At 44.6% G+C, this 20,433-nt stretch overlaps 1 protein-coding gene across 1 annotated transcript in view; it reads right to left on the reverse strand.

Annotated features, from left to right (window-relative positions):
- Positions 1-20,433, reverse strand: part of LOC311248313 (AP-1 complex subunit mu-1-like) — a gene marked incomplete at its 5' end in the record, with an annotated part of 54,715 nt that overhangs the window by 13,465 nt on the left and 20,817 nt on the right. Inside the window, 1 exon segment of the mRNA XM_084339217.1 lies at positions 7,025-7,100. Coding sequence (XP_084195343.1) covers positions 7,025-7,100 — 76 coding nt within the window.

The following is a 20,433-nucleotide window of genomic DNA, read 5'->3' on the forward strand; positions in this document are numbered from 1 at the left end:
GAACATTATCAGTAGCAGTAGGGATGGGCACTCACTAAACTCAGTACAGATTACTATTCCATAGTCACTGGGGACTATTTGATTACTAATCGAAAATCCCCCCTCCCACATTAACATATGATTTTGTTTTAACTTAATAGTAAAAAAATTTAAGAAATGTATATCTTTTTCCATACTGAATGTATATTTTTTCGATATTAAGTGTGTTGAAAGTATACATTTTCTACCGATACCGTATGTACTTCTGAGAGTATTCTTGCAATATACTGTATGTTAGGTACTTCTTATGTGGACGTGTTTAGTAAGATAGTCATTAACATACATTTACATTTACATTCAGCCGACTCTTTTTTTCCCAAGGGTCTTACAAGTTCTGTACAACAAGTCAGCAGGAAGGGTACAACTCTGCCAGCTAAGGATAAGTAACATTGTTTGTCAAACAGTGTCAAACTTCTGTGCTACAGACTTCAGTGCATATTAGCATAGTAGGTAATAATATAAGCATGGTAGATTCCTTAGTAGCAGAGTGCATACTAGGAAAAGTTTTTTTTTTTTTTTTTAGATATTGATTGAAGTGTGTCTTTAGTCAACAATGGAACATTTTGCATGCTGTCAGTGTAATCTACGTACACTTAAAACAGATGTTTACCAATCCAAGTTGTACTATTACAAGTGTATTTTGGTAAGCAATTTTTTTTTCCAAAAATACATCAAAGGTCTCATTTCAATATATTGAAGTAAATCTGAAGTACAACTTTTAACACACTAAGTACAACTTAAGTGGATTGAATTAAACACAACGCTAGTATACTTTCCAAATAGATAAAAATGTATACAAATTACACTTTCAGTTTTACAGTACAGTCTCTCTCTCTCTCTCTCTCTCTCTCTCTCTCTCTCTCTCTCTCGGTCTGCTCCTCCCTCCCTCTCCTCCATCCATCTTTCTCTCCTCTGTTGTATCCCAGTGGAGCTCTAGACCTTTTCCCCCTCCTGTGTTGTTATTCTCCCCAGTCCTCTCCTCCTCTTCTTCAGTCTTGCAAAAGATTGTATCAATGTCAAGAGTTGCAGCATCATTCCTTAACGACTTCAATATGTGGAGAAATGGAAGTCTTATCTGCTTCACAATACACACACACACACACACACACTGCGTATACAAAACACTAGCAACATGGTAAAAGCAAAAGTGACTGTAGGGGAATTTGGAAGGCTGGTTATTCTGTCCTTGCTAACCTATGGTATGTTTACACGGACTGCAGTGATCAGACTGTTGATCATATTCTAAATAAGACAATATTTCAATTAAGCTGTTTACATGGGTTGCTTATACAACTGTTTACACGCTATGGGGGATAATGTTACTCCAATGAATGACCCCCTCCATCTTAAGTCCTAATGTTTTAACCAAATACTAGGAATATATTCCAAAAACCTTTAACCCAATACTAGGACTATGTTCCTAATCTTTTAACGCGATACGAGGACTATATTCCTAATGTTTTAATCCGATACTAGGACTATATTCCTAATGTTTTAACCTGATATTAGGACTATATTCCTAATGTTCTGCACATGAACATGCGGTCACGAGAAACGGTGCTGGCTCGCCTAGGAATGTTTCTGGGAGTTTCAAACTGGGATTTTAGACTGTGGTGCCCAGTGACGACTCTCTATGGTGCAGATATCACTTCGAACGTCATCTCCTCAATGTTTATGTTGTTTATTGCAGTGAATTATGCATGGAGTCACCCTGACATGAGGTCTGCTTGGAGCTGAACGTGGGGTTGTTCCAGTTCCAAGATTACTTTATGATGGGGAGGAGAGAGAGAGAGAGAGAGAGAGAGAGAGAGAGAGAGAGAGAGAGAGAGAGAGAGAGAGAGAGAGAGAGAGAGAGAGAGAGAGAGAGAGAGAGAGAGGGAGAGGGAGAGGGAGAGGGAGAGGGAGAGGGAGAGGGAGGGGGAGAGGGAGAGGGAGGGGGAGAGGGGGAGAGAGAGAAGGGCCCAAGGCTTGTTCTTCAAACCACACAGAGCTGGCTCAAATGTGAAATCTTCCAGAGTTTGTTTTGGCCCGCTCTTGGTACCAGATTGGACAGGTTTGCAGCTTGACTAGGGGTGTAAGAAAGTATTCATCCTGATGAACATGTAAGTATTCATCCTGATGAACATGTTCACATCACATCTTTTCCATCATAATATATGGTAAGATATGGTGAAATCCTCCCAATAAATCAAATGCTCTGATATCAAATGAAATACAATGAAAATAAAAAGCTGCTTTCTGACTGTCCCAGGCCCTGTAATCAGCCACTCCAAAGTCTCAGGACGGCCTGAACCAATCAGATATTTTTGGCTTGCCAAGTGGTGTTGCGTCGGAAAACCAACACCACCATCATGTTCCTCGACGGAAAGAAATGTACCCACAGCGTGCAAAACCGCCCACCGATCACAGGCCAGGAAATATTTTGTATAATTTCATTTAAACTGTAGCTCAGAGCTGCCAATGTCTCTGGGAAAGCATTGTTGCATGTGCCCAGCTCTGGGAGACTGTGGGAAAGCGATGTTGCATGTGCATAGCACTGGACCTGAAAAGTGGTGCCAACCTCAGTCTATATTTGTTGGACTGGTAAACTCAGTCTATATTTGTTGGACTGGTAAACTCAGTCGATATTTGTTGGACTGGTAAACTCAGTCGATATTTGTTAGACTGGTAAACTCAGTCTATATTTGTTGGACTGGTAAACTCAGTCTATATTTGTTGGACTGGTAAACTCAGTCGATATTTGTTGGACTGGTAACTCAGTCTATATTTGTTGGACTGGTAAACTCAGTCTATATTTGTTGCACTGGTAAACTCAGTCTATATTTGTTGGACTGGTAACTCAGTCTATATTTGTTGCACTGGTAAACTCAGTCTATATTTGTTGCACTGGTAAACTCAGTCTATATTTGTTGGATTGGTAAACTCAGTCAATATTTGTTGGACTGGTAAACTCAGTCGATATTTGTTTGACTGGTAAACTCAGTCTCTATTTGTTGGACTGGTAAACTCAGTCAATATTTGTTGGACTGGTAAACTCAGTCAATATTTGTTGGACTGGTAAACTCAGTCAATATTTGTTGGACTGGTAAACTCAGTCGATATTTGTTGGACTGGTAAACTCAGTCGATATTTGTTGGTAAACTCACTCTCGCTCACTTCTCTCAAATTGCCTACCCCACCTTTAAGCTCTCTTTTTAGCCCCCCCCCCGCCCCCCCCCCCTGACGTCAGCACCAGAGTATCAATAACAATGATCTTTTACCTTTGGCCTGCAGGGTAACAGACACAATAGGCTATCCCCGAGCACCGCCCTCTCCGTTTTCTTTATGGAGCCAAACAAACTCACTCTAAGTCAAGACCCTGTCTGGCTGCTGCGAGTTACGTCTTCCTTCGCATGATAGGGAGAGCAGTTAATAGGGCCCAGCGCACCACTCCCACATGGCTGACGGAAAGACTGTGTCTATGTTTATGTATGTGGGTTCTGGACATGTGTGCTAAGGACTGTGTGTATGTTTATGCATGTGGGCTCTGGACATGCGCTTGGGTTTATGTATGCACGTGTACAAGTAGGCCCACTGCATACTGTATGTATGTAGACGGGATATGTATGTATGTATGTATGTATGTATGTATGTATGTATGTATGTATGTATGTATGTATGTACGTGCGTGCGTGCGTGCGTGCGTGTGTGTGTGTGTGTGTGAGTGTGAGTGTGTGTGTGTGTGTGTGTGTACAGTAAGTGTGCTTGCATGTGCGTTTGAGAACTGACAAGTAGCCGAGCCAAGAACAACGCTAATTCCCTTGTCTGTTTCCTTCCTGCCAATCAGGGCTGAGAAGGGGGCGGGCCTCCAGTGATAACCCGCACAGGAAGCCCTAGAGAGCCGCCAATCATTGCCATTATCACCGGCAGGAATGTTTGGATTCCAAACAATGTCTCATGATACAGAACAGAGTGGTTAGCAATACTGTGAGCCAAACAGATCCCAAGTGTGTGTGTGTGTGTGTGTGTGTGTGTGTGTGTGTGTGTGTGTGTGTGTGTGTGTGTGTGTGTGCGTGTGTGTGCGTGTGTGTGCGTGTGTGTGTGTGTGTGTGTGTGCGCTAGCATGCTTGGCCCAGCCACCGTCTGACAGCCAGCTAGCGCTAATGTAGCAAGTAGCATGAATATCCTTAGCGATTCACTTACACTATATCCTTCCTGACCAGCATTGGTCACCTGGACATCAGTCTAGCTTAAAGCCAGCCAATTCTGTACCTGGGATGGTGTAGTAGTCCATAAGACCACGCATCTGTGGCTATATAATGCCCCTTTTCTCAATCTATATTTTGATTATTTTGATGCTATTCTCAGTCCTCACTCCACGATGGTGGAACAAACTTCGTGCCACTTCCTGTCGGGACAGCTGAAACATGCCCAATTCTCGTGCTATGCTACTATACTACTATGTTTATACTACTACCACTATGCTACTATGTCTATACTACTACCTACTATGTACTATGCTACTATGCCTATACTACTACCTACTATGTACTATGCTACTATGCCTATACTACTACATATGATCTACTATGCTACTATGCCTATACTACTACCTACTATGTACTATGCTACTATGCCTATACTACTACCTACTATGTACTATGCTACTATGCCTATACTACTACATATGATCTACTATGCTACTATGCCTATACTACTACCTACTATGTACTATGCTACTGTGCCTATACTACTACCTACTATACTACTATGCTACTATGTCTATACTACTACCTACTATACTACTATGCTAGTGTGCCTGTATACTACTACCTACTATACTACTATGCTGTGTTGTACCCCGCTGACTTGTTGTACACAATTTGTAAGTCACTTTGAATAAGAGGGTCAGTTAAATTACTAAAGAATGAGGTCTACTCTTGGAGTAGAGATGCGTGCTGGCACCAACTGTCCCGGTGGATATCTGGATTTGTACCACAGCCACAGCTCATCTTGGTTTGTAACACGCCCCGCGGAGTTCTGCGACCGCTGCTCCAAGCTATCACGGCAGAAGAGAGTAGTCCACCTGAGCATCCGGGGCAGCTCCAAGCTATCACGGCAGAAGAGAGCAGTCCACCTGAGCATCCGGGGCAGCTCCAAGCTATCACAGCAGAAGAGAGCAGTCCACCTGAGCATCCCGAACAGCTCCCCACATGGCGGTGACAAGCGGTTCGACACCTCGAGTGCGGTGCGAGTGCAGGTCAACCGGGCACGGCGGGACAACGGAGCGCCATACGAGACAGGGCGGCCGGTGGTGTGGAAATCTAATCCGGCGACATAATAAAAGATCATGACAATGTAGGCTATGCCCTTGAGACTGTAAAAGCCTAACCCTAGCATGAAATACGTTGGTTCTGGAGGTAATAAAAGTGTTGTTCTGACTATAGGTCTCACGTTACATTAAATGGTATGATGGATGACATAACATGAGAGAAGGCTGCACAGGAACAGTGGACCGGTGCAAACAGTTACATCCCTCTGTAGGCCTCCTTGGGTTTTCCCCTCTTGAAATCACCATGGAGTAGTAGACGACACAGTGCAGGGAGAATTCCAAGAGCATTTCTAAATAGTTTGATGCGACCACGTGTAGCACCACTGAATCACAGGCATTTATGATTGGAACAACCGTTTGGCAAATCACATCTCTCTCAAACCATGGAGTTGCTATACTTCGTTTTGTTCCGAACCTAAGAAAGTGGAAATATCTGCAAGCATGACAGCTGAAATAAAAACCACTGTGGCTTTTTGCAGACTTGGGAAGGTTCCTGGGAAAACAGACTTCCGTTGTTCTTTGACATGCAATGTAAGGAAACCAGATTCATTATTTGTAGCTCTGTGAAAGGGCTGGACTGCCTTTTTGGACTCCCTCGCTTCCTCTAGTTGTCAGATAACAGATAACACATTCTGTAGCATTTGCCCAGTAGAATTATATGGGTTTATCCCCTTGTTGCCTTATTGGAAATGCTACAATATCTATCGTCGTTGTTTTTGTACAGATCAAAATCTAACGCCTCCCCTCCTAAAAAAGCCATCAGACTAATCAACAGAGTCCATTGACAGCAAACATATGCTATTTTTATTTTATATTATATTGGATGCTGCTATGGTCGAGGAACCACAACAAAGTGAATTTCTGTAAAAGGTACTGAATGACGTGACAATAAAAGGTATCTGAATCTGAAATGGTAAATGGACTGCATTTACAGTATATAGCCCTTCATTCCAAAGTGCTTTACAACGTGTGCCTTGCATTCAACGACTCCCTCACACGTTCACACAGACGGCAGAGGGCGACCATGCAAGGGGCCTGCTGGTCGGGACCAGTTGGGGGTTAAGTGTCTTGCTCAAGGACACTTCCTGGAATCAAACCGGGAACCTTCTGATTACCAGACGACCACTCTACCTCCTGAGACACTGTTGCCCGAGCAGGACATGTAAGTCAGGTGGCTTGCTAGCAATGAAACGTGGCATTTTCTTCCTTCTCGCATTCTGCATTAGAGACTGCACTAGTGAAGCAAAGATAGATTGAGGAATAGATTGTATTTCCTCCCATTTCCTACCACGAGGGAACGATTTGAAAATTATTTGGTTTTCAAGCCCCTATGTGTGTGTATGTGTGTGCGTGCATGTGTGTGCGTGCATGTTTAGCTTTTATCAGTTTCTGCTGCGTTGTTCTTAACACCACTTGACTTAGTGAAAAAGGGATCAATATAAAAATTAAAAAAAATATCTTTTTTTCACTATAAGTCGAGTGCCTTGGTTCTTTCCTCATTCCTTCAAGACATATTCATACCCTCTACCAAAGAGCACCTTCTTTTTTGTTACAACTATTAGTTTCAAGAGGCTCTCCTGTTCTATGGTCTTTTAGTTCTTAAAACCATGCTGAACCAATTAAATAACGTTGAACCATATGTAGCATGTAGCCTGCTGCTGCATGCAGCCTCACCTCCGTTCTGAGTGATGTATCGGACCCACGGCAGAGCCTGGTAGCCGCTCTTCTCAATGATCTTCAGGTAACGCACCTGCACAGACACACATAACGTGGGAGGGTCAGTGGAAGCAAAGCAGAACATAGAACATAGTTTTGTTTGTTGTTGTCGTCCCCCCCCCCCCTTGATAGAACCTTGGAACCTTGATAGAAACCTCAGATTCAATGAGAGATCCCCCCCAATAAGGGTAGCTTGCATTACATCGGATATATATGGTGTCTGATATTACAAAATCCTTTGCAAATATATGGCCAGTTATGTGCAGGTGCTTTCTATAGAAGATAAAGAGGCAATTTTGCTGCTCCAGGGGTGCAGCCCTATGGGTGACCCTGTGCTCTGACCCCTCTGTGTGTGTGTGTGTGTGTGTGTGTGTGTGTGTGTGTGTGTGTGTGTGTGTGTGTGTGTGTGTGTGTGTGTGTGTGTGTGTGTGTGTGTGTGTGTGTGTGTGTGTGTGTGTGTGTGTGTGTGTGCGCGCGTGTGTGTGTGTTGAAGAGTGATATGTGAAAACAGTACAAATTCCAATTGCCCAATAAAGGAATGTGTGTGTTATGCAACTTTGACCAGATGGCAGCAGAAAAGACCACAGCTGCACAAGTTCTCACAGAGGGAGCAGAGTCAGGCTGGCATGAACCGCGCCGTCAAACCCAGCTCACGGGTTCCAAAACTACTTCCATGGTAAACAGGGGGGTTCTACACGGGGTTCTCATGGCTACATTTCGGAGCAGCTCAGGAGGCTCTGCTAAACGAGGGTTCCAGAAGCACTGGGGGCGGAGCTACAGATACAGCCTTGAAAAATCAAACCTCTCCTGCGCCTCTACCACTACTCCACCACTCCACTCCAAACTGATTTTGTGACTCCTATTGTTCTGGACCGGGCCAGATTTCACACCTCCACTGCCTCCCACAGGCTGGGGAGATTTTCATCTTACATTTTTATTCGTCCCAAATGTCCCAGCCCCATCCGATTTCTTAGCTTTTTTCACTGTTTACTTATCACTTACTAACATTAATATATGGTCAGTACCCCAAGTCAGACTGCCCATATAAAAATTATCTTGGTGGTCTGAGGGCAGTAGCCCCTGACCCCCTCCCTGGGAAGCACTTAAGTTAAGTACCCTCCATTTGTTCACGTTTAGACCCAGCCACCAGCCCCCGAAAATTAACACCTGAGTGCTGGTTCTAAAGTGGTAGAAGAGTGGCAGAAGCGCAGCAGTAGGGTACTGAATCTGAAGTGCTTCATCTGTAGCACCACTCTCTCCGTTTGGATTGGTCAAGACATGTGTCGCCACATCTGTAAACGGGCAGATAGCTGGGGGTGAAAGTTCATCAGACGCTAATGAAGAATGTGATTCTATCTAGGTACAACAAGAGCCTCTTCCATGTTTGCTCACTGCGTGGCGTGACTGTCGCTTTATGTCCAAGCTTCCAATGGAAAAATAAACAGGAACCCATCTCAGAACAGAGGTTCTGAAAGGTTCCTTTATAGAAAGCTTCGCTCAAGTGCATTTGACAATGGAAAAGCAGCTATTGTGAAGTAACAACAGATACAAATAGTACACCAGTTACTTCCCAAAAAATGTTTTCATCAAATGCCCTCTTGAGCAATTCTAGCTGATTGCTCCATGCCTTCTGTCTTCAGAGGGCAATTGCATAACGATCCATAACTGAATTAAATTACTAAATTACACCACAAACCACAAGCCAAATCAGTCTGTGTACGAAGAAAGAAAATAGCCCCAGGGCTTTTGGGGATGGGGTTGAGTTTACCCCCCCCCCCCCCCCCACCACCAAAAAAAGATTAAAACATATTAAAACAGGTCTGTTTAAATAATCAGATGTTGAATAAATAGGACAAAAACACAAATGAAAAAAATATCACATTTTAAAAAGTTTAAAAACGGTGGGTATTGGTTTTTAGTGTGAGCTGAAGATCCTCACGCCACTAGACATGGAGAAACAATGAAAGACAAAGAGACAGAGAAAGAGAAACTTCCAAGAAACCCAATGAAACAGAGAGGAGAGGGGGAGGGAATTACATCCTAAATCTTCCCCAAGAAACACTTGGGACCTTGCAGCCTAACTCACACATCACATAAATATAGTTGATATTCATCAGCTCCATGTGGGGGCGGATGATTTTCAGCTCAGGTGGGAGAGTGAGGAGGCTGTTTTAAACACTGAGCCGTCCAGGTCCACCACGCCGTGGCGATGGGACGCAAACAACATGTCCCCCGAGCCGTTGTCCAACATTGTCTTTGTTTAAGATTTAGTAGCCGAAATGAAATTGAAGCGAAGGAAATGCGGGAGGGGACCCAGACTGTACTGAAGATAGGAAACAGTTAAGATGCCTTTCCATGGCTAGGATGCCTTTTGTGTGTACGTGTGTCTGTGTGTCTGTGTGTGTGTGTGTGTGTGTCAGTGCCTTTAGACATTTTCAGGAATATGAATTTGACTGCGTGATAGGGGTGGGACACGAGAGGGGTATGAGGGATATGACATCGTATGCGTGTGTCTTGGATGGGGATGTGATGGGGATTGATGTGTGGGGTGACTGACTGTTCCAGGGGGGTTCACATGCCTTCGAGCAACATTGTACTATTGTACTTATTTTATGCTTATTCTTAAGTCTGCACGGTTACATTGCACTACTTTTATTGTCTTTTATACCTATTCTTATGTCTGCAATTTACGAAAATTTTTATTTTGTCAATTTGTGTGCTGATTTTATGCCTATGTTAATTTTATACTAATTGCTGTGGTGCATTCTGGACTGCGGTCCATGTGTGAAGAGTACTATATAGATAGTTATTAATATTTATTATTGTTATATTGTAGAAATGTGTGCATTGAAATGTCTGTAAAGTCTCGACGACATTGAAAATGAGGGTGACCTCAATTGTAATTTCGAGAATAAATAAAGGTTGATGATGATGATGCCCAGGGTCATCAACTACTTTTGTCCAAGGGCCAGAATTTCAGTGGGGGCCAGACTTATATATTTTATAAAAATCAAATAAATTTTTATTAGCCTATATCAGTGTGAACAGGCTCCTAACACCAACAGTATACTGCAGGCAGCCACTGGGGGAGCAATGGATATTTTGGCTTCACTTTTGGAAAGCTGTCCTTCTTGCATCAATCATTTTGATGCTATTATGCAGTGTCCAGTGTCCAATGCTTGCAGGAAGAAAAGCCTTTTGAACTGTTTGTAAGACAAGCAAAGATGTCACTCTCAAAGGAGCCTAAAGCGGAAAGTCGACGTGAAAAACCGCAGCAAAGAATGGACTGATAAATCATGCCAACTTCCAGGAATGCTAAACCTGTATGCCTCATTTGCAATGAAACGATCACTGTTATAAAATAAAACAAGCGTAGGCGTCACCATTACACAAGGCATGCAACTTTCAAAGAGTCATACTGAGCTGTCTGCCTGTTGTAGAAAAGCTGGATATTCCCATGCCAGAGGAATAAATGAGAGCTACGAATTTGCCGTCCATCCTTGCATGCAGTTACGGCACAAGTCGCATTTCATTCATAAAGACGAGAATTTGTTTAAAGGTGGCGTAGGGTTTTTTTTTTTTTTACAGCCATCATTGAGTGTTTGTTACTGACCATCAGTGATTAGAGAGCTATTATTTTAACATGTTTACCACTTACCGTATATATATATTCTATCATAAAAAAAAATAAAAAAAAGATCTCCTTATTTTTAGCATTCACTTGTATTTAAGTTGTTAATTTTTTGTTAAGTATTGTCTGATCAGTGTGATTAGCGGACTAGCAAACTAAGATTTTCATTGTATGGCAAACTGTCTGTTTAACTGTGCACATATTATCTTGAATCTTATTTTAACAACAAAATACCACTTACAGCACCTTTAACCCTTTCACTAACACACTACAGAAGGTTAACCCCTTCACTACCACACTACAGACGGTTAACCATCTGTAGTGTGGTAGTGAAAGGGTTAGGGTTAACCTTCTGTAGTGTGGTAGTGAAAGGGTTAGGGTTAACCTTCTGTAGCATTGTGGAGTATGCCACTGCGCCTCAGCCAATCACACATCCTGATACAAGAACACCTGCTCGAATGACCTCATCGGTTGTTGGCAATTGATACAACAATAGCCACTTATTAGGGCGACAGTGGCTCAGGAGGTAGAGCAGTCGTTTTGGTAATCGGAAGGCCTCTCGGGCAGCGTGTCGAGGTGTCATTGAGCAAGGCACTTAACCCCTAACTGCTCCCGATGAGCAGGTCGGCACCCTCCACCGTCGGGTGTGAATGTGTGAGTGAATGGGTGAACGTGAAGGGTCAAATTGTAAAGCGCTTTGGATAAAAGCGCTATATAAATGCACCATTTTATTCTAGCCCGAGAATATGGGCTAATGCTAATCGTGCTAATAATTCTTATGCTACTAATATAATAACTATATTTCACAGTGAGTGAATGAGTGAATGCAAGGCATAAGTTGTAAAGCGCTTTGGAATAAAAGCACTATATGAATGCAGTCCATTTACCATGACTGGAGAGTTGAGTTGTAGGGGCAGCCTTCCCTCCAGGAGAAGGGTTGTGATCCCACATACTAGTGCAAAAAGTCATAGGGTGGGATGCAAACCCATGATTCACTCCGGAGTATGTAAATCTGTCAGTGACGCTGACACACGGGCCCCAGTCATCAGACCACTGACACACTGTTTGCATTTTATATCCATAATTCACACGGTACTTGTGTTGGAAGACCACGCGGCGAGGCGATAGAGTTCAGCACATCAGGTTCAAGCTGTGATTTAAGAGGCGGAGGCGCTGGAGGTTAGTCTGTATTACAGAGTCATACATGATGAGGTGTCACACGCGGATATCCAAACACACACAGCAATGAGTATATTAACCCTGTCCAAGTTAAGCAGGATTTATACTCCAGAAAGAAATGATTTGTTTGAAGAGACATAATGTTAATCATTTCATAATTCGCTCTCGGCAGCTCAATATGACATGCTCACCGTGTGCTGAAAACTATTTATTGTTTCTCTCACTTTCCGTCCAACAAACACGATTGTTTTTCGTTGACTGACCTCCTCAGTGAGTGAGTGAGTGAGTGAATGAGTGAGTGAGTGAGTGAGTGAGTGGGTGAGTGAGTGAGTGAGTGAGTGAGTGAGTGAGTGAGTGAGTGAGTGAGTGAGTGAGTGAGTGAGTGAGTGAGTGAGTGAGTGAGTGAGTGAGTGAGTGAGTGAGTGAGTGAGTGAGTGAGTGAGTGAGTGAGTGAGTGAGTGAGTGAGCATGTTTTTAGCACTTTCCTACTACCAGGACAAAAAGCGCTTTACAATGGAAGGACTACAGTACATACATTTCGGCATTTATGGGAAGCCCCTATCTGTTAGATGCCATGATCAGAGCACCGAGCGCTCTACCAGTGGAGCCACGCGGGGCCACAGAGGACGAGGAGGCGAGGACATCGGCACCTCTTCAGCGCGTGTTTGATGTGATTGAACGAGAGGAACAGGCGTGCTGCCGCGATGCAGGAGATGCAGAGCGATGAATCTCTCAGCCAGGAACCATTACCCAGTGCTGCTAAGGACATGGCGCTCAATTACCTGTTGATGTGTGTGTATCTGTATGTATGCACATTTCCTTTATGTGTGTTTATTTGATTGCTTTGAAAGGGACAGATACAAATACATAGATAATGCCTGTATCGTAGTGTTTGTAGCCAAAGTTAATTTGCAACACCCGTCCCTTAAATCACACGGGGAAAACGTGCACGTCAAAGTAGTCCACTAAAAGAGCTTATTTTGCCACTGTCAGGCTATAATAAGGGTCTGAAAACTCTTCTATTTCTTTCATTATAGTCTGTCTCAAACAGACGTCCCACAAGTTGTTGCAGGAAGCGTACTGCTGGAGATGGAGTTGGTGAGGAAGATCCAGGTTTAAAAATACCAAAGTTATCCTTTAAATAATTTATAATCTATTCTAGGTCTTTTGTTCCAGCAGTGGGCAGATTTAGTAATGAACACTTTTAGATGTGGTAAAATAAAATATATTGTATTGACTTTAAAGAGAGTGTGTGCGAGAGATGGGGGAGCAGAGAGAGAGAGGGAGATAGAGAGAGATTGAGGCCAGGGGGGCAGAGGGACTGTCATTGTGGTAGAGATGACAGCTAAGAGGAAGAAAAGCGAGTGGGGGGGAATCGCCTGGTCACGGCCTGTAAAGAAAAAACACATCCATCGCTTCTAGTTTGTTTTAATCTAACCAAAGACTACCCTCCCATTTTATTTTCTAATTAATAAATAACATTAACATGGAATGAACTCCAACAGTCCTTGAGGCTTGAGATTCTCCCCTCTGTCGCAGGAGATCAAAACCTTGATCTCAAACCTTTGTCAATGAAGTTGTACATGTTTTATTTTGATTGTTATCCTTACTTGTCTAATTGTTATGATTGTACTGTATGCTGTGTGATTTTATATGCCTTTTTTGCTTAACTCTGTATGTACACTCGACGTGACTGTGAATGAGGGAAACCTCAGTTGCCTTTCGAGTAAAAATAAAGGTTTGAAAGGAAATGAAACATTAGTTAGCATTGTGCTAGTACTCAGTTATTCTAGATAGAGTATTTTAACCTGGTACCGGGCCAGTCCCAGATAGAGTATTTTAACCTGGTACCGGGCCGGTCCCAGATAGAGTATTTTAACCTGGTACCGGGCCGGTCCCAGATACAGAGTATTTTAACCTGGTACCGGGCCGATCCCAGATAGAGTATTTTAACCTGGTACCGGGCCGATCCGAGATAGAGTATTTTAACCTGGTACCGGGCCGATCCCAGATAGAGTATTTTAACCTGGTACCGGGCCGGTCCCAGATAGAGTATTTTAACCTGGTACCGGGCCGGTCCCAGATACAGAGTATTTTAACCTGGTACCGGGCCGATCCCAGATAGAGTATTTTAACCTGGTACCGGGCCGGTCCCAGATAGAGTATTTTAACCTGGTACCGGGCCGGTCCCAGATACCAGTGCTCCTACCCTGTGCACCTCTAGACAACACTGTAGAAAAGGCTTAACAGGATAAAATAAGGACGGATCAAGCCAACTGATCTCTCACTATGGCGGACATCTGTGATGTATGAGGGCTGGGACCAATCATCCCCCAGGGCAGTGTGGTTAACTGTGGGTTTGTGGGGGAAAGGACGTACGGACGGATCGATGAGCGGAGTAGTCCTGATGTGCCTCCTGATGTGGCTCCTACCACACCATCAGGACACTATAAAAAGACTCAGATATACACACAGGGGCGGGAGACGTGACATCACAAAGCGCCATCTAGCATCATCGAGTGTCTTCGCGCATCACACTATCCTGAAACGAGAGTGCCCGCTCGAACGACAAAGAGACGTTTGGGATTAGAGGCGCCTCATCCAGTAACTTGGCACCGGACCGCTCATAAACTCAGAGCGGCATCAGAATTCCTGCTCTTAAATATCGTCAAACTATCAGCATCATCAAAGTTCCAGAACATATCAGGATATCATTTTTTGCCCATATCGGTTACCCCTACACACACGCGCGCGTGCGCGCACACACACACACACACACACACACACACACACACACACACACACACACACACACACACACACACACACACACACACACACACACACACACACACACACACACACACACACACACACACACACACACACACACACACACACACACACACACACACACACACACACACACACACACACACACACACACACACACAGCACTCAAATGGCTCTTGTGGTAAACTTCCCCTTTCTCTTACTGAGGGCCTGGGGCAGGGGGAGGGGTGCTTAGCGCACATCTGCCTCTCTGCTCATGTGTCGTGGCTGCGTGTGTCGTGGTTATGCCTGTGTGTGCTATATGTGTCTGTAACAGAGCTTTGATACACTGCAATATACTTCCCTGTATAATTAAGATACTGATTATGAGGTTCCTCTCTATTCAGTGAGCTTATGTCTTTTCAGAGCGTGCGTGTTCATGTGTGTGTGTGTGTGTTCATGTGTGTGTGTTCATGTGTGTCTGTGTTTGTGTGTGTGTGTGTGTGTGTGTGTGTGTGTGTGTGTGTGTGTGTGTGTGTGTGTGTGTGTGTGTGTGTGTGTGTGTGTGTGTGTGTGTGTGTGTGTGTGTGTGTAAATGGTAAATGGACTGCATTTATATAGCACTTTTATCCAAATCGCTTTACAACGTATGCCTCACATTCACCCATTCACTCACACACCGACGGCGGAGGCGACCATGCGAGGTGCCAACCTGCTCATCGAGAGCAGTTGGGGGTTAAGTGTCTTGCTCAAGGACACTTCGACACACTGCCGGGAGGAGCTGGAATCGAACCGGGAACCTTCTGATTACCAGACGACTGCCCACAGTGTGTGTGTGTGTGTGTTCATGTGTGTGTGTGTGTTGGGGTAGATAGTGGGGTACATAGAATGAGGTAGACTGCAAAAAAAAATTAAAGACAGAAAAACCATATAGTACATAACGTCGAGCCACAATGTAGTCCCTTCACTTCACTTCACTTCAGCAACAGGTCATTTCCAAACTTGGAACAGAAACAAGGCAGAATTGTCAAAGAATTATCCAACAGGTCGACTAGGTCTACACAGCGGGATAGACTCCAGAGCAAAAGTTACCAGACTGCCCACAACTCTTTGATTACACCGGAATGAGAAAATAAATGTTCTTCAGACACGCCCCCTTATGAGAGTCACATATAATTAACAAATAGTTGATAATAGACAAGTATGTGTTCCTCATGCTTTCGGCTAATGCATTGAAGGCAAAACTTTATTATTCATATTTTCTTTTACCAAATAAATTAATAATATGATTTGAATTTCTTACCAAATGCTATTTTCGCTAAACCGTACCGAACCAAAAACCGTGACCCCAAAACCGTGATATGAACACACACACACACACACACACACACACACACACACACACACACACACACACACACACACACACACACACACACACACACACACACACACACACACACACACACACACACACACACACACACACACACACACACACACACACACACACACACACACACACACACACACACACACTACAGAAATGTGCAGTCCTCTCCCCACACGTTTAATGGCGTGCTCCCTTTAATAAGTACAGGCTGCCTAAATACTCCCCTTCACTCACTCAGTTGCTACCAGACCTCTGTGGTGTGTGTGTGCGTGTGTGTGTGTGTGTGTGTGTGTGTGTGTGTGTGTGTGTGTGTGTGTGTGTGTGTGTGTGTGTGTGTGTGTGTGTGTGTGTGTGTGTGTGTGTGTGCGTGTGTGTGGTTTGGTGGCATAGCTCCACTGGTTAGACTAGGGGGGGTCTCTGCAGAGTTCAAGCAGTCCAGGAACGCCACCAGCGATGATTTGGATTGTGTGTGTGTGTGTGTGTGTTACATCTGTGTGCCTGTGTGTTTGTGCGTGTGCGTGTGCGTGTGTGTGTGTGTGTGTGTGTGTGTGTGTGCGTGTGCATGCGTGCGTGTGTGTGTGCGTGCGTGCGTGTGCGTGCGTGTGTGTGTGTGTGCGTGCGTGCGTGCGTGTGTGCGCGTGTGTGCGTGCGTGCGTGCGTGCGTGTGTGTGTGTGTGTGTGCATGTGTGTGTGTGTGTGTGGTACCACTCACAGACCTTGGGGGTCAGCATGGGCCACATAATAAGACTCCTCCTCACTCGCCTGCTCACCAGTAATAACATGTCTTCAGCAGCTAATGCCAGCATCTTCTCTGATGATGTCTCCATTGATGTTAGGACTTGGGGAGTTATTCTGGGCACACTGTGGGTAACCGCCCCACTCCTCTCCGCTCTGTCTTTACATGGTGCCATTACTTGAGGTTGGGGGGTAGGGGGGGGTGAGGTATTAAGATTACTTGGGGTTGAGGCAGTGAGTGAGTGTGGATGCTGGTTAGAAGCATTCCGGATGATGATGATGATGATGATGATGATGATGATGATGATGATGATGATGATGGTGATGATGGTGATGATGATGATGATCAAGATGGTTGGGTTTATTAAAGACAGCTCTCTGGGTTGGTTTGACAAGTGTCTCCTGCTGCTTGCCATTATGTGGGGCCCTTCAGAATGAGTGCTTTCAAATGCTAAGTGTGTGACAATGTGTGTCCCGTTATGTCTTGAAACCGTGTTTAAAACAGCTACTGTTTAGGTGCTCTTAAAGGAATAGCTCTAGATCTTTAGAACCCCATCCCTATGTCCTGCTTACCAATGATGATGTTGGTCAATAGTCTTTTCTCAGCACAATCCATCCTCATACTAGCTCCAGATAGTTAGCCACAAACCAATGCTTAGTCAAGGGGGTCAAGTTCCAGTCAGTCTATACACTCACTGGAACCTACTTTGTGTGCACCATGGAGTAGATCTCAGTAGCAAAACGCCACTGTCATGCCATACTGTATATCAGACTGGTGTTCAATGTGTTTTTCACTTTTTCTCCTCTTGTTTTTCTGTGTTTTTTTCTCCCATCCCAATTTTTGTCGTTATGCCAATTCCCCCCTCCCCTTCCTGGTCGTTGCTCACATGTGCCCCGCACTGATCGGTCTAGGGAGCCCTGAAGTCTATCAGATGCTTCCTCCGAGACATAGGAGACAGCCAGCAGCATCTTTTCACCTGCCAGCGCGGACTCTCATTGGTGAGGTGTAACGTGTGGGAGGTCACACTACCCTCATCATCTCCCTCCCTCACTGTGCAGGCGCCCTGACCGACCTGTAGGAGTCGCTGTTTACAACGACCAGAATACCACCCCACCGGCTTCCCTCCCGCTGACTCTGCCAATTGAGCCAGTATGGCGGCCGGCCAAGCCGGAGGCAACGCTGACAGCCGGATTCGATACCAGTGTCTCTCGCGTTGGTGACGAGCGCTTAGTCCGCTGCGCCACCCAGCCGGCCCCTCCTAAAAGATGTTTAAAGAGTAACTAAACACGCAGAGTCCCTTTTATTGGCCGGGTATATCTACACGTTTTGATAAAGTCGGCCTCAAGTCTAAAGTAACTGTTAGTCGTAAGTCAGTGCTGAGCAGCGGCGAGACATATTATTGTTTCTCTATCCATCTCTCTGTGACTGTAAGGCAGGGTGTTGTGAAGGTATGGTGTTGTGTGTCTGTAAGGCAGGGTGTTGTGAAGGTGTTGAGTTGTGTGACTGTAAGGCAGGGTGTTGTGAAGGTGTTGAGTTGTGTGACTGTAACACCGGTTCCTGACAGGGAGCGAGCGAGCGAACTAGAGACGAAATCGCGCGCGACACTGTCCTGATATGAGGCGGCGCGTGTCCGAGTGTGTCTGTGTGTGTGTTACCTGGAAGCACACGTGGGGGGGGGGGGGGCAAATAAAAAGTGTTTAGGGGCGGGACTCAGCCGCGTAATCGCTCAACTAGAGACACAGAGAGCGAATATCTGAGGGGTGGACGACATCGCTGCTCAGTTCGCTGTCGCTCGCGGCAGGTCAGGATAGTCTGATTGAAACGAATACATTTTAATCATTTTCGCAATCACGCTCGCTCGCGTCGCTGCCTGTCAGGAAGGGGTGTAAGGCAGGGTGTTGTGAAGGTGTTGAGTTGTGTGACTGTAAGGCAGGGTGTTGTGAAGGTGTTGAGTTGTGTGACTGTAAGGCAGGGTGTTGTGAAGGTGTTGAGTTGTGTGACTGTAAGGCAGGGTGTTGTGAAGGTATGGTGTTGTGTGTCTGTAAGGCAGGGTGTTGTGAAGGTGTTGAGTTGTGTGACTGTAAGGCAGGGTGTTGTGAAGGTATGGTGGTGTGTGTCTGTAAGGCAGGGTGTTGTGAAGGTGTTGAGTTGTGTGACTGTAAGGCAGGGTGTTGTGAAGGCAGTGATGTACCTGAACGCGTTCAATGAACGATCGTTCATGAACGCGTTCGTATTTTGGGCGAACGTGAACTGAACGTACTGATTATCCGCTAAATGAACGTTATTGAGAACGCGTTCATTATCAGTGCTGTATAACGGCGTTCAAACGTGCGTTCATTCTCAGCACTCTATTATAACGCCGTTCAAAGGTGTGCCAGATTTCATATGCATTTCAGCCGAAAACCCAGTTAAAACACACCGTAAACAGGCTACAAAAGTATGCAGGAAAACCACCCGATCTGGCAACGCGCCTGTCACCCCCTGGCTACGTCATCAGACTCATCACAACAAACAGACCAGACCGGAACAGCGGAATCTGCGAGCAGAAGCCGAGAGCTACAGCAGCAGGTCGAGAGCAGCACTCGCTCAGAGTCAGACCCTACCTCTACGACGTCGGCGTATGAGCATTTAAAAGAGTTTAATGTTAAAGTCAGTACTGACTCAGACGGAAAAAATTTAACGTTTGTCTGTAAACTTTGTCCACCCGGTTTGAAGAAGCAAGTCCGCACATCGACGACGTCGACAGCAAACCTTAAAGTTTAAACAGCACATTGAGAATAAGCAAACGTCCTGTTTTTGTTTTCATAATAAAGACAATTCAAGCAAAGTTTTTCCTCATGTTTTTGAAAATATACTGTAGAGATGAAAGCTGCAGCTGCTACTAGTGTGGACTGAATGGGCGACAGCAAAGCGTTATGGAAATGCATTGATTGATTGATTGATTGATTGATGAAAACTTTATTAACAGATTGCAGAATGGGTACAATATACAGTACAGCTCAATACACACAATTGTTAAGAGGATGCAGACCAGAGAAAGACTTTCGTCTTGTTTACAGTACATCAGGGTCCCCCATTTTCAATTCATCAGGACATATATGACAAATGAAAAATGCAAATGCCAGTATTCCGATTGCTGTGGTTCAATATTTTTTACAAATAATAGCTCGCAGCCAGCAACGTATTGAAAAAAGAACTATAAAAAAAAAACTATAAACTATAAATTAGTTCTTTTTTGAAACCATGAACTTTAGTGAAAAATGAACTGAACTAGTTCATTTAAAAAATTGTGAACTGTGAACTGAACTAGTTCATGTAGAAAGTGAACTTTCCCAACACTGTGTGAAGGTGTGGTATTGTGTGACTGTAGGGCAGGGTGTTGTGAAGGTGTTGAGTTGTGTGTCTGTAAGGCAGGGTGTTGTGAGGGTGTGGTGTTGTGTGACTGTAGGGCAGGGTGTTGTGAAGGTGTGGTGTTGTGTGTCTGTAAGGCAGGGTGTTGTGAAGGTGTTGAGTTGTGTGACTGTAAGGCAGGGTGTTGTGAAGGTGTTGAGTTGTGTGTCTGTAAGGCAGGGTGTTGTGAAGGTGTTGAGTTGTGTGTCTGTAAGGCAGGGTGTTGTGAAGGTGTGTGGAGTTGTGTCAACTCTAAATGACTTTTT

The sequence above is a fragment of the Notolepis coatsorum genome (genome assembly GCF_963971535.1).
Source record: "Notolepis coatsorum genome assembly, contig: SCAFFOLD_547, whole genome shotgun sequence".
In the NCBI taxonomy this organism is placed as follows: Eukaryota; Metazoa; Chordata; class Actinopteri; order Aulopiformes; family Paralepididae; genus Notolepis; species Notolepis coatsorum.